The 14,990-nt window shown below is 35.6% G+C and overlaps 1 protein-coding gene and 2 pseudogenes across 1 annotated transcript; 1 reads left to right on the top strand and 2 right to left on the bottom strand.

Moving 5' to 3' along the window:
• The first annotated feature begins 159 nt into the window (after positions 1 to 159).
• Positions 160 to 4,438, top strand: LOC120192852 (annotated as a pseudogene).
• A 245-nt stretch (positions 4,439 to 4,683) lies between these two features.
• LOC120192825 (peptidyl-prolyl cis-trans isomerase CYP18-2) lies at positions 4,684 to 6,933 on the bottom strand. The gene is made up of 6 exons (XM_039195539.1): positions 6,816 to 6,933; positions 6,638 to 6,733; positions 6,497 to 6,558; positions 6,106 to 6,239; positions 5,128 to 5,212; positions 4,684 to 4,918 (listed from the first exon to the last, which is right to left on the bottom strand). Exons 1-6 carry the CDS (start codon positions 6,885 to 6,887, stop codon positions 4,873 to 4,875), a joined length of 495 nt encoding a protein of 164 aa, XP_039051470.1. The 5' UTR covers positions 6,888 to 6,933; the 3' UTR covers positions 4,684 to 4,872.
• Positions 6,934 to 9,980: 3,047 nt separating this feature from the next.
• Positions 9,981 to 11,469, bottom strand: LOC120192824 (annotated as a pseudogene).
• Positions 11,470 to 14,990: the final 3,521 nt, after the last annotated feature.

Genomic DNA, 14,990 nt, shown 5'->3' with positions numbered 1-14,990 from the left:
TCTTATAATTATTTGCAGAATCTTTTATATACTCTGTTCATTCTTTGACCAACACTTTCATCAGATCAAAATGCTTTCTTGCGTCTTTGGCAACCCTTATTGACTTGTTTGTGGAAGTCAGTTCCATTGTACTTTCTTTTTAATATTTGATTTCTGAATTTTTCTATCCCTGATTTTGCATTCAGTGATATGTCTCTTCAGGTTAACTTGGAGAGGGACATTAACCAAGGTGTAGCATGTTACAAGAAGGTTTTGTATTATAATTGGCAGTATGCGGATGCTATGTATAATCTTGGGGTTGCTTATGGTGAAATGATGAAATTTGATATGGTAAGTAATTACTTGAGCTGTATTTTCTTGGAATGCATGATTTTCTTTGTGGAACTGGATTTCTATTTGTCATTGATGGTACTAGTTTTTCTTATACATGCTTTGTAGGTTGTTTTTTTGTTGTTTGCGTGAGATAACAATTTAATTATTGATTTTTGTTTGCTAGGCAGTTTTGTTCTATGAACTTGCTTTCCACTTCAACCTCCACTGCGCAGAGGCATGCAACAACTTAGGAGTAATATACAAAGATAGAGACAACCTTGATAAAGCTGTGGAATGTTATCAGGCGATATTCGACTCTTGTTTAGCATTTTAAGCCTTCATTCTCCATTGCATTCCTTGATCTTCATATTAATAGTATCTTGCAGTTGGCTTTGTCAATCAAACCAAACTTCTCAGTCCTTGAACAACCTTGGTGTTGTCTACACAGTTCAGGTTGGAAGTGGAATTATGTATCTAACTGTTAGACTATGTCTCAAACAGTGATTGACTACGAGCTTGCTATTGTCATGGTAAAATGGATGCTCCTGCGAGCATGATCGAGAAAGCTATCATTGCCAATCCTACATATGCAGAAGCTTTTAACAATTTAGGTTTTTCTCTTGCTTCTTAGTTATGTTGCTCCAAAACCTTTAAACATTTCTGGGACACCATGTACATGCCATCACTTTGTTACATTTTCCAGGGGTTCTTTACAGAGATGCCGGCAATATATCCATGGCTGTTACAGCGTATGAACAATACCTTAACATAGATCCTGATTCTCGTAATGCAGGACAGGTACCATTTCATGGATCTTATATAGTTCAAGTCGTAATTTTTTTCTATGAGGCAAATTACATTCAGTTAAAAACAAAATCGTCAAGAAAAAAAATCATGCTGGTGTTGTGGCTATCATTTTTTTTATTGGTCCCTTCTGTATGGATCATATTTCACATTCTTTGCAGAACCGACTGCTGGCAATGAACTACACAAATGAAGGAGATGATGATAAACTTTTTGAGGCCCACAGGTTTAACAAACACTTATCACCATGGCTTGAATTCATTGTCAATATTTGTGGACTTCCTGGGAGTATTTAAGAATGGTCATATGAACTACTTACATGCCTTTCTATTTGCTGCATCGGTACAAATATTCTTCTTGCTGTAATTGGATATTTGGATCATGATAGTTATTTTAAATCTGATTTACTTATGCCTTTTATGTATGAACTAATTTCATTGTGCTGTTAAATTGTGAACAATATTCCATTGGTTGTGACGTCATATTGATTTGAGCTATTGCTTTTGTCGTAACTGTTTATTTCACAAATGCACTTTTGCTTACTATTGATTCCTTTTTGTCTGAACTCCATGCAACATAGAAATACGTACTTTATGAGCGACAACACCAACATTGTTTCTAATTCTTGGTTTTAGTTTTAGAAAGAAATGGATGATGATTGATGAAGGCAGTAGCTACATTGAGATTAGGATATTTAGTGATGATATCTTCGATGCCCTGCTATATATAATCTAAGCAGATGTTAAAAAAATGATTTAGATAAATCTCTTTTTAGTTTTCCTCCCGGAAGTGTTTTATTTTGACCTGTTTGATCATCTTTACATTCGTCGAGGCTTTCTAAATTTGATTTTAAAAGCAGGGACTGGGGAAGACGATTTATGAGATCATATCCACAATATGAATCATGGGACAACCCAAAAGATCCAGATCGACCCCTCGTGATTGGATATGTTTCTCCAGATTATTTTATTCATTCTGTGTCTTATTTCATTGAAACCCATCTTATTTATCATGACTATGGGAAAATACCAAGTGGTTGTTTATTCAGCGGTGGTGAAGGTGATGCTTTGGATATATTTATGAGAATTTTCGATGGACTATGTTTTCCCTTCTGGACTCATTTCTTTGTTGTTTTGCAGGCTGATGCAGAAACTAATAGATTTAGGGAAAAAGTCATTAGAATGGGTGGGGTGTGGAGGGATATATATGGTATTGATGAAAAAAAGGTTGCAAGCATGGTTAGAGACGATAAAATTGACATTTTGGTTGAGCATACTGGTCATACAGCGAACAACAAATTGGGAACAATGGCATGTCGACCGGCACCTGTTCAGGTATGCTTAAGGTACCATATTTTTGTTTTCTTTTAACTGTTTCCAGTTTAAATTCTGTCATCAATGGAATTAAAAGAACCTCCATAATAGGTGAAATATTTTCAGTGGAGGTTCTGGGTTTATGCATGATGATTTTGCTTTTTGGTCGGTGCTTGATATGGTATACTAAGCATTTTCTCTCATGTTTCTGATTTCGGCAATGTTTTTTTTTTTGTAGGTGACTTGGATTGTGGTTTGCCTACCATTGATTACCGAATAACTGATTCACGTGCAGATCCTCCTGGTACAAAGCAGATAAGTCCTGTTTTTTACTTTAGTTGACTCCATTTTTTTCGGTTTGTGTTAGATGAGATATGCAATATGTTTTCTATTTGGAGTATAGTCCTTACCAAATGGCAGGCATGTCGAGGAGTTAGTCCGACTTCCAGAATGCTTTTCCAGAATTTTTCTTTTGTTAAACTCCTTCCTCAGAGGCTGGACCTGTTTCACCAACTCCTGCTCTTTCCAATGGCTTCATTACATTCGGTAGCTTTAATAATCTGGCAAAGGTACCATTTCGTAACTGTAGCTTAAACCTCATGTTTCTAGTAGTTTATGACATTCATCATTAACCTCTTATTGATACCTTTTCTAGATTACACCCAAGGTACTGCGAGTTTGGGCAAGGATATTATGTGCCGTTCCAAATTCCCGTCTTTCGGTGAAATGCAAGCCGTTTTGTTGTGACAGTGTTGGCAGAAATTTCTTGCAACGCTAGAGGAGCAGGGTTTAGAATCTCTTCGTGTTGATTTTCTCCCTCTAATTCTTCTTAATCATGACCACATGCAAGCTTATTCTCTTATGGACATTAGGTAAATTTAACTGCATTATTTGTGTTACAAAAAAGTATTTATTGAGTGGTGTCTGACCCGCCTTTTTGGTTCAGTCATCTGTTGGCCCAAATGGTTTTGGTTAACATCTGTTTTAGACGTTTTTTCTTTTACTCGTCTTGCATAGCTTGGACACTTTTCCATATGCTGGAACGACGACGACATGTGAATCGTTATACATGGGGGTGTCATGTGTAACCATGGCTGGTTCGGTGCATGCTCATAATGTTGGTGTCATGTGTAAGGGGCTTCACTAATTAATATCTATTGCTTAGCTGCTTTTGTTCGGCTTTTGATAACTTCTCTTGGCCATTTCATTATTTTTCTTCAGGTTTCACTCTAATGTAGTAATATGGGTACCTGCAATTCAGGGTTAGGGCATCTGATTGTCAAAAAATGAAGATGAATATGTCCAGTTGGCACTACAACTGGCCTCGGACATCACTGCTCTCCAGAACCTGAGTGATTCTTCGAGACCTTATGTCCAAGTCACCATCAGTGGTTTGGAGGTAGCATACCAGAGCATGTGGCACCGATACTGTAAGGGCGATGCCCCATCTTTACGGCATATGGAAATGCTAAAAGAAGAGGGCATTCCGGAAGAGCCAACTATTGAAACAACCGAACCTGAAAGGGAACTATCTCAAAAGACGACTCTCAAGGATCAAAAGAGTCCAATGGATTTAATCAGTCTCCATTGGCTATGCTGAATCCCACAACTTTAGAAGACAACAGCTAAGCTGCGCTGACATCTTATTTTTCAGTGCATATATGGCTCTTCCACAGTTTCCTTAAAGTTTGATTCGAAGTGGTTATCGATCTGGGGGGACAACCCTCTTAGAAGTTACAAATATCTAGCATATCCACAACCTGAGGCTGGTGGGTATCTATAGGCCGAGACTCGATATTACCATTGATTATATTCCAATTTTTTCGGGAGAGAATGCCAGCAGACTGGTAAAGATAGGGTTTGAATAATATCAGATAGGGATGGGATGATGCTATGGGCTACTGGAATCAATACCCGAATTGCTGTCAAATTTCTTCCCCATGAACTAAAGAAACTATAGAAATTTAGACCTGATTTTGTACATTATGAGGACAGCTTTAGTTTTGTTTTAGCATTACGCATGGCTTAGGTGCCGTTATTATTTTAGTATCATGTAATAGCGTCATCCTAAAAAACTTTTAAAAAATTGGTGAAATAAAACCAACATGAATCTTAGGCTTTTTTATGATTCAGCAGCCCTGGAATGTCAAATTAACACCTGTCGTTTTGATTAAAATAAGGTTGAAAATCGACTCAACAGATCCATCAATAACCGATCAAACCAATCATATTTAATAATTTACCAAGTTCAAAGGCTGAGGTGCCCATCTAATCCGCATAGTACATATGAATGTAATGAGTACTACAAAGAAATGCCATTTGTTCCTTCTTCAGTCACTTCAGTTGAACATAAAATTATCAAGGATGATCCAGTTCCAAAATATTCTGGGAAACGATGGGGGCATTCGTTAGCATTATAAATTGCAGTTTTCTACCTCGGGTGCTAGTCTTTGACTGAAGTCCGTAATATCTTCACATCATGAATAGGCCTGAAATCAACAAAGGAAAAAAGCAAAAGATGAATTAGTCTAAAAGCTCAAGTTCTTAAGAGCAAAACCCATGATCATAACATTTAGTAATTGGTCGAGTGTTGAACTGTGATCCAACTGATATAATAAGAACTCGATAAATGAAATTCCATTGTTTTAGACCAGGCCATAAATAGAAGTGAAAAAGTTATTACAAGGCAGGAATTAACCTGTCATTGTTGTCAGTTTGGACACTACCGAGCCTCTTGATAATTTCCATTCCCCTACATACTCTTCCAAATATTGTGTGTTTACCTGTGCTCAAAAGTGTGAGACTCCATGATATCTCATTAGCTAAAGGAGGAAAAAAAATACATGATATTACATCGTGCAAATACCACAAACACAGCACATGGGAGAGAATCGAGCTCATAGTTCTCATAAAAAAAAATACTCACAGATTTATGTGCAACAACCTATTTACAAAAAGGAAGGACGCAGAAAGGCATGCAAATTGTTTTCATTATGTCGTTTTATGTAACTGGTTGGCCTTCAAGATCAAAGAGATAGTTAAATGATTTATTGATCTGAAGCAAATCAAAGAAATTGGGAAACCCCTAAAACCATGAACTAACAACTTCTACTGCCTTTGCTTTTTCTCAACAAGCTCTAAACAGTTACCATCATAAACGATAAGCACGATAATAGCTTCAAAATTAGTTATGATGATATTATGCCCCAAATATGGATTAACTGGTCTCGATACACCACTCCAACACAGTTTGTGGAGATTTTTTCATAGAAGTCTAACCATTATGTAAATAACATCTAAATCAATTTGAAACTCTGTTCTGCATATGATGGACGGACATAACTGATAAATTATACAGTAATAGTGATCATCGACTTGAACTTGAATAGCTTTTAGCTTTCACAGTAAGAGAACATATAAAGTTCAAACAGTCATTTGATCTCTAAACAAAGTTATCAAGCCACAGGAAAAACCATAACATAGAAGTTGGTGATGGCATTTCAGATAGGAAATCATAATGTCAAAGAGTGGATAACAAAAGGGATCTCGACCTTAAAAAGAAATAGTGCTAGGTCTTGGTAAATCTACCAATTTCAAGAATTCCCTCCAGAGGTCGACCAAATATGTAACTATGAAGAATAACATAGTTCTTACTGTAACCAATTAACATCCTTACCATCTAAAGACGGTGCTGGTGACAAAGTAATGAAGAACTGGCTTCCGTTTGTATTCGGACCGGCGTTAGCCATGGATAAAATACCAGCTCCGGTATGCTTTAACTCAGATTTTATCTCATCATCAAATACAGGACTGAAATCAACAACAAAAACACAAACCAGTAATTAAAATCACACTTACAAATCACTTTCTCTTAAACTGCCAACAATTGGAGAAACAGATGCCAACACAATATTAAGCCACATTAATAAAACAATAAAAATGTAAATTCCAGGCTTGATTATCCAAAAGAAAAAGCCAGAAGACTAAGTCACATTAGACAAATAAGGAAAAAAATCCATGGGCAGTCTCCAATTTAAACTAGGAAAAGAGGAGGGTAAAAATCATACCCATAAATAGATTCTCCACCTTTTCCAGTTCCAGTGGGATCCCCACCCTGAACAATAAAATCCTACATCATAACAACAAAACACAGGTTAAAAAAAGTTTATAACACCAATTAAAAAGAAGAAGAAGAAGAAGAACGGAACCTTGATAATTCTATGGAATTTGACATTGTCATAATAACCTTTCCTGGAAAGTTCAATGAAGTTCCTACAAGTTCTGGGTGCATGCTTGTGATAAAGCTGAAAATCCCAGGAAAATAAAAGGGTTAAGCTAATGATTATAAACCCAATAGAAAGCTCAGTAAAAAGAGTAGAGTTTTACCTCAACAGTGAAAGCACCCATTGAGGTTTCTAGAGTAACCTCTGGTGCACCTCCCTCTGAACTTGCCCACATCTTTCAAAGGGAAAAACAAGGGTTTTTTTTCCCTTTCTTTATTCCTTTTACATTTCAGTTTAAGAGGAAAAGGAGAGGAGAAGGAAAGCGATTTTAAAGGATTCCTTGGGCTTTGATCTGGATAGTTTAAAATGGGCTTTCATTCTACTACACCAGTCTTTTGAATAGTTCCACACAAAATTCCAAATGTTCGTAGTTACTCCTAGGGCTGTAAATGAGACGAGACAGATCGCGAGCTACTCGAGATTGACTCGGTCAAGGATCGATATAAATTCTCGGATCGAATGAACTCGACTCGAGTTCTTAACGAGCCGAAAAGAGCTACTCGATATTCGACTCGAAAAGCTCGTGATCAGCTCAAAAAAATGTTATATTATAATTTTAGATTTTTTTTTAAATTACATTATTAAAAATATAATAAAAATACACTATTGATAATTATAAAATTGTAAAAATATATTAAAAATTCTATAATACAACTACCCTCAAAATTTAATTAATGTCTTTGTAATGAGCCCTAAACCATAAACCATAAACAATAAATCTTAAACCATAAACCTTAAACTCTAAATCATAAACCCTAAATCATACTTATCTCATAAATCGGTACCAAGTCGATTAATATCTAAACTTTAAACCATAAAACCTAAATCCTAAAACATAAACCCTAAATCCGATTATGTGACAGGGGTTAAATTATGCACATGAAGGTAACATACAAATTATGCAAAATGATATTATGTGACTCCTAAATAAATCAATCGCATACTTATACATAAACATATCAACATGTAAAATAAATATACCGATTGAAAGATAAAAGCTATGATCAATAAGAAATAAGTAGTTAAAATAAAGTTGTCTGGATTGAAAGATTTTTTTTTTGAAATGAAGGTGACAATGAGCTTACATTATCATGTAACCATTTGAGAAGTCACTAAATGTTATTAGTGAAATGAGTATAAGATATAATATATATATATATATATATTAAAATTGATAAAAATACAAAATATTATTATTTTATTTTTTCTAGTTTGACACTAAATATTATTACTATTTCAGTATTTCACATTACTCTGTCTCATACTTCCTATTCTAAAGATCAAGATTGCATAATGCTTTATTCGAAAGCAGCTGAAAGATAGCATCGAAAATAATGGATTCGACTACCTCGTAACACGTCCAACCCACTGATACGATAACGGCTACTACCAGTGCATTTGTGAACTTTCCTGTATATTTCCAGTTTTACCATCATCCTTCTAGCCTGTTGCACCAATATACCATTGCTAAACTTTCATTATAGAATTTCAAAAGATGAGATAAACTCAATAATCGAATGCATGTATGAATACTGCAATTATTTGAAAAAGTTGAAGAAGAAAACATACCTGAAGTTTATTTAAAGTTGCAGAGAGAGAAGTAAATATCCAAAGAATGAAGAAGGCATCTAAGATTGCGACGGGAAGAACCAAAAACAGTATCGCCTTTCCCGAAAGATCACTCACTGCACCGGCATTTTCCACCAGTTCAAGAACTTCGGATGCCAGAAAGAAGGTTACTCCAACCATGATTACATTCGAAGTAAGCCCACCGAGGGTCGGCCTCAAGACACCGTAACCCATGGAAACCATCAAAATAATAATCCGTGAAATTGTACGTTTGATAGTACAGAAGGTAACAGCCCACACGGTGATGCCGACAGGCCTGAATACACCCTCACACAATTATCAGCTCCGCAAGAAGCAAGCTGGAGGCTTCTACAATTTTCATTCTTCTCATGGTTCTTCCACGCCAAACGGTTAACTGCAGAAACATGGCGCATGAAAGGATCGAGCTGGATGATCGGAGCAGCGGTCACACTTGGCGTTGAAATGCTGTCATCGCCTCTTTCGACATGAAGGCTCCAAATTTCAAGGAGTCCAGTTTCCATTCCAACTGCAAGAAGACCGTGATTTCTTTGTCGGTCGAGAGCAACCCAAGACAGGGCATTGACGTTGCTGTTGAACGGCGGTAAAGTCAGAAGCTGTTGAACTGTAGATGTTTTCTCCACCCCCCAAATCTTCACCGTCTGGATTGAAAGATTAGAACCACCATTCTCAACCTGTTGTACGCTACTATGTTTTCTTGGCTCTAGGAGTGTTTGGGTGGTGGGAAAATGTGTGAAACAGAAGGCTTTTTGACGTGAAAAAAACAGGGGAAGAAGGTGAGGAGAAAGTTGTAGACTTGTGAATTGGAAACAATCCCACATCGGTAGGGAATAGAGAGAGAATCTTTGAGTCTATTATAATAGGCAAGGGATACGCAAGTTTAAAACAATCCTCGAGCTTGAATCGAGTTTAAATTCTCCAGTTTCAATTGAGTTTGAATCGAGCTTCAATTGAACTTAAATTGAGTTTTAATTGAGTTTGAATTTCGAGCTTTAATTGAACTCTTGAAATTTTTTTGAGTCGAACTTTAATTGAGTTTGAGACTTAAGTTTTAATTGATCTCTTGAATTTATTTTTGAGTTCAATTGATCTTTTGAATTTATTTTTGAGTTCGAGTCTTTTTGAGTTCGAGTTGAGCTTTAATATTTTCTTTCGAGTTGAGTTTGAAAATTTTAAGCTCGCGAGTTGAGTTTTTGAGTCGAGACAAAGCTTATATATAAAGTATTTGTTTACACCCCTAGTTACTCCAACAAATAAGAATCTCTATGGTAATTATTTATAGTATTTGTTTAAAGTGATTTTCAAGTTGTCTTTGTGTATTATTTATTTATTTATTTATTAAATTTATGATATTTTGAGTTAAATTAATAATCTCGAGGTATTTTTATATTTGTATCATGTTTGTTGTATCATTTCATATTATATCTTAGTTTTTTAGTTTTGATGTTAATTTTTTTTATAATCGATAAAAAATAGCACAAAATTTAGATTTCTAATATTTGCACTTAAATTATATTTCTCAGATACAAAATCCATTAATTTCCTCAAGAAAAGAAACCTGTCTCTTTTTCATTTGAATCATTTCCCGTAATTTAGGGGATCACTTGGCCTGGGTTGTAAATAATTTGTAAACTTTGTTCTTTCCCCCCCCCCCCCCCAGTTCTGGGATCATTTGGTTCTAAACTCCATTGAAAGTAACTGAGCATAAAGAAGCTGGTTCCATGTGTCTGGTGCACCAGGCAGGCACCAATGGCTGCAATCTTGGGGTGCAACCGGAGAGGTTCCCGGCTCACGGTACTTGGAAGGGTGACCATCTTTCCTGAACCCCGCCAGATACGTAATGTTTAATCCGACCTTCCAGTTTCCTTTGTTCATTTCTTTGGTCATATTACAAATATATTGATTATTCCAGGATTCATGTTTAAGCTTCTTCTGGTCCTTTTCTGGTTCTGTTTCTGCATCACATACTCCCCCATCATCTCACGTGCCATTCCTACAAAAATGAAATATTGACTTTTTTTGCGAATAACACTTTACATATATTGCCTCGTAATTACATGAAATGAACCGGTGAATGGGTTCGGATAAAAACATGGCTTCGTTGTGGGTTCAAGTTGTTTCTTATCCATGACATCAATGTTTTAAGAAACCTTGTAAAAGCTTCCATGGCATCCATTTTCATATTCACTGTCCCGCCTTCCTGAAAATAACAGCCCCTGCAGAAACACAAAATTGTATCATTTGAATTTAAGGGACTAGTTATGATATTCTTCCATGGACAGACGTTAGAGACTACGAAGAAGCCATACATCTTAGCAATTTTCTCTTTGTTCCACCAGTGGCCTGTATTGAAGACAATGACATCGGCTCCTTTCCATTGCTTGGAACGCGAATGCAACTGGTCTACGTTAACGATTACCTTGACTTGTGCCGGAGCATTTATAGGTCAGCGACCGAGCACCGCTATGAAAGGTGTTCCGTAGTATTCGACGGTGAGGTTGTAATCCTGGAACTTCATTGAAAGAAAGCCTTTGTGTTTCGTTATGGGGCTTCCGTTTTGTTCGAAGATTGCAGATTTGTTTGAAACAGCCAGAGTCAACATGCAAAGCAGTGACTCCCATTGATTTCTTCCCACGGAATCACCTGCAAACACGATCCGCCGTTTCGACTCCGTTACAAGAAATCGGTGGCATTGAATCTGTGGTTGAAACAAATTAAACAACCCTACCATTCACAGTGAAAATGATTAAACTTTCGTACCTGGGAGCATAACAGTCATGGGGTTGCCATCTCCATTTCAGAAAGTCGAAGTTTTTTCTCCCGTTCCTACGACACCGGAAGCCGGGACCGAGGAAGGGGCAGTTTTCGTCGTACAACTGGACCGGATAGTTGTGGTCGATCGGAATCCATTGGCTGTAGGAATAATCACAAGGTCTCAAGGGTGGTCTATGATGGAATATGGCTGGTTTCCGAAGGAAGAAATGGTCGAAACGGAACAACGGGAGTGACTTTGAAGAGCTCCCGAGGTTCACAGCAACTATGGAAGAGATCAAGATGAAGACGAAACAGATAGTGCAGCAAATTTCTCTCTTGATGATGGCGGAATCAGACGGAAGTTGGTGGATTGTTTGGGTGGTGAATTGATCCATAAGAAGAGGAAGAAAAATAATCAAAGTAAAAGAGTCTTTTGAGGGGAAAAGTAAAAAGAGTTGGCGGAGTTTGTGGGATGTGCTTTGCTGATTATAGCTAATTAATGAAGCCATGTATACATAAACAGGGTAAACTACACAGGTAGTCACTCAATTTAGAGTGCTTTCATTTTTGTCATCTAACTTTTAAAACCTATATTATAATCATTAAAATTTTAATTTGCTTTCATCATTTTTATTATCATTAGTTTTCTTTAGAAAATATTGACATAGAGTCTTCTTTCCCAAAAATTCTAATTTCTTATATTAGTGGTTGTTATAGAAGTTGAGTTATTGGGGAACGAAACGATTGACGATTAATCCCTACTAATGGTGGGAGGGCTTCGTTTGATCTGAAGATTAACACATTTCAATTTCAAGTTACTCTGATGATTAATAATGGTGGATCAAAAAGTTTTGACTTTTAATTTTTGTTGGATCCTCGCTTCCTTTTGTCATCGTTTCTGTCATTATTCTATGGTTTCTCTAGTAAAAAAATCATCAAGTTACTCTTCTTTTCTTTTTTTTTTCACTTAGTTCAAACTCATCGAAAAACTTTTCAGTCTTCTAAAATCTCAACTAAAGTCTATCAATAACAAAAGTTAAAGCCTTTCGATATGTCACTATTAATCATCAATTCAACTTGAAACTAAAATTATGCTAAGCTTCTGGTCAAACATATCTTTTCTATTATTGGGATTTATCGGAGAACACTTTGTTCATAAAAATTTGGGTTTGACGATGATTGTGAATTTGGAACGTTAGGATTTCTAGAAGAAAAATACTTGAACATGTCATATCAATATTTCTTAATAATAATTACCATAGTAAAAATGAATTAAGACAAGCTAAAGTACTTTAACAATTTAGTAACTACTCTACGAGGGTAGTTTACACTAAAAATATATAAAACTGTTTTAACCATGTTTAGGAAAAATCGGTCTGAAAAATAATGACTTTGTTTATTACATTGAAGAAAAGGGATAAATATAGTTTTGGTAACCAACTTTGATATTTATACGCAATATGACATTCAAATTTTATTATGCAATTAGGTACCTAGCTATTTTTTTGTAATTAGGTAACCATTTTTGTGTGTAAATATATATTTAATATTTTTTTTAAACTACATGCGTTCATACTTTAAATTCTAATGTCTAACTTTTGACTCTGTAAAATATTTTCTTTTTAATTAAATGGTATTAAAATTATTAATACGAATCAATCAAAATTAAACACGTACAATTAAAAAAAAAGTAATTAATTGCGTTAAAAAAACTTTAGTATCTAAGTGAACTAAAAATAAGTTAGGAATCTAATTGCACCATTAAGAAAATTAGGTACATAATTGTAAAAAAAAATGTCACTTCACTCATAAATATCAAAACTAGTTACCAAAGTTATATTTCCTTATGAAGATTAGTATCAGAAATTTAATTACACGTGAATATAATGGAGTGAATTAGGTATTAAGAAGTTGCAATACCAAACCAAATGTCTGAAGTTGAGTTGCCTGAAACGGTTTGAAAGAAATAAAATGGGGTTTGAATTTATTATTTAAGCTTGAACTTAAATATTCAAGTTAATTTCATTGATAAACCAAGAAATTACAGCAGAAGGCAAGAAGAGAATAAAGAATAAAAGAGATAACAGATTATAACAATATTTTTCATGTCTTTCATTCTATCCTTTATTGTTTATATAAGAACCAACTGAACCTAATTAATAAGGCTAGTGTGTTTGAACCTAAGGTCTATCTCACTGAAGGTGTGTCTGAGCCTTGTAGCATTCATGAAGCCTTGCAGCATCTAACACGGCGAGAAACTGTTCAGGTTGAGTATTAGGCGCTGTTGCAAAATGATACGTGGGAGTTACAACCATTGCCTTCTATGAGTAGACCAGTAGGCTGCAAATGATTGTTCAAAATAAAATGAAAGCCAGATGGTGCTATTAACAATTCAAAGCTAGACTTGTGGTCAAGGGTTACTCTCAGACTGCAGGCTGCGACTTTCATGAGACCTTCAGCCCAATGGTTCGAGCTTAAATTATCAGATCTGTTCTAGCCACTGTTGTTCTTCAAGGATAGACTATTTGTCAAATTGATATCAATAATGCCTTTTTCAATCGTGAACTGACTGAAGAAGTTTATATGCCTCAGCCACTCGATTTTGTGCAGCAATGTCATAATAGGGGGAAGCTAACCTGTTGTCTCATGAAGGTCATCTATGAGTTGAGACAAGCTCCAAGGGCTTGTTACAAGACTTGATTGGTGTGCTGGTAACCAAGCTAGGATTTATTAACTCCAAGGGAAACTTCTCGCTCTTTTAACGAAATAGTACTGATTCTAAACTCTTGTTGATGGTGTATGTGGATCACATTATTATATTAGAGAGTAACATGGTTGAGGTTGATAGTGTTGTTCAACTTATTACTTCCGAGTTCTCATTAAAAGACATGAGACAAATTGAGTTCTTTTTGGGAATGAAAATTCAGCAACGTTCGGATGATTTGGTGCTAAATCAGAGGAGGTATAACACTGAATTGTTCTCCAAAGAAAATATGGCAACTTCAAACCCCACACCTACTTCCTTGGTTGTAATGCAAAAATTAAGGGGCAGATGAAGGTAAATCATTTCACGACATACATTTGTATATGAGCATTGTTGGGAATTTACAATATATCACGTTAACAAGATCCGACATTACCTTTGTCGTCAACAAGGTCAGTCAATATATGAACTACCCTTGTGGAACTCATTGGAGAGTTGTGAAGCACATTCTCCGTTATTTGTATGGAACTGTTGATTATGATCTGAATTATCGACCTGCTCAAGTTGTTAATATAGTATGTTATGCTGATGACGATTGGATAGCGTCTATTGAGGATAGATGTTCAACGTTAGGGTACTGTATATATCTTGGAAGCAATCTTGTGTCATGGTGCTCTAAGAAGCAAAGTGTTGTGGCAATGTCTACTTCAGAAGTGGAATATAGGAGTATTACTTGTTGCAGAAGACGGCTATCGGATAGAGCAAAATCGCAACTGATAATTTGAGAAAATAAAAATGAAGATAAAAGAGACACAAAATTTATGTGGAAAACCTCTAAAAATTTAGGGTAAAAACCACGGGCAACGATAAAAGAATTTCACTATGAGAAAATAGGAATTACAACCTCTCTCGATCTACCAAGGAGAAAACAATTATAATTCTCTCTAGATAAAAAAGGAGAAAACTCTCAAGAAACTCTCTAAAATCTCTCTAGTATTGGAAGAAAGCTAGAATGCTTTGGGATGATTTTGAAGCTAAATGAGCTAGGGTATTTATAGTTGAAACTTAAGGACTAATCTTATAAATACCCTAAAGTTTAGTGACTAAAGTTTATAATTTACCCATTTAATTTTCAAACATTATTGCACCTAATTTTGACATTGTTGCACCTAATTTTGACATTGCAATATTAGGTGCCTAACTTGAACCAAT

The sequence above is a fragment of the Hibiscus syriacus genome, unplaced genomic scaffold (assembly GCF_006381635.1).
Source record: "Hibiscus syriacus cultivar Baekdansim isolate YM2019G1 unplaced genomic scaffold, ASM638163v2 tig00116982_pilon, whole genome shotgun sequence".
Taxonomy (NCBI): domain Eukaryota; kingdom Viridiplantae; phylum Streptophyta; class Magnoliopsida; order Malvales; family Malvaceae; genus Hibiscus; species Hibiscus syriacus.
The sequence above is the reverse complement of the archived record's forward strand: the minus strand, read 5'-3'. Positions and strand labels throughout refer to the sequence as shown.

What these genes read in the sequence shown, in the direction of transcription:
- LOC120192825 (XM_039195539.1), bottom strand. Translation starts at nt 6,887, where the DNA reads ATGTGGGCAAGTTCAGAGGGAGGTGCACCAGAGGTTACTCTAGAAACC. An exon ending in ACCAGCACCGTCTTTAGATG is followed by an intron (nt 5,213 to 6,105) that starts GTAAGGATGTTA and finishes TTTTGAGCACAG; the next exon opens with GTAAACACACAATATTTGGA. An exon ending in CAAACTGACAACAATGACAG is followed by an intron (nt 4,919 to 5,127) that starts GTTAATTCCTGC and finishes TGTTGATTTCAG; the next exon opens with GCCTATTCATGATGTGAAGA.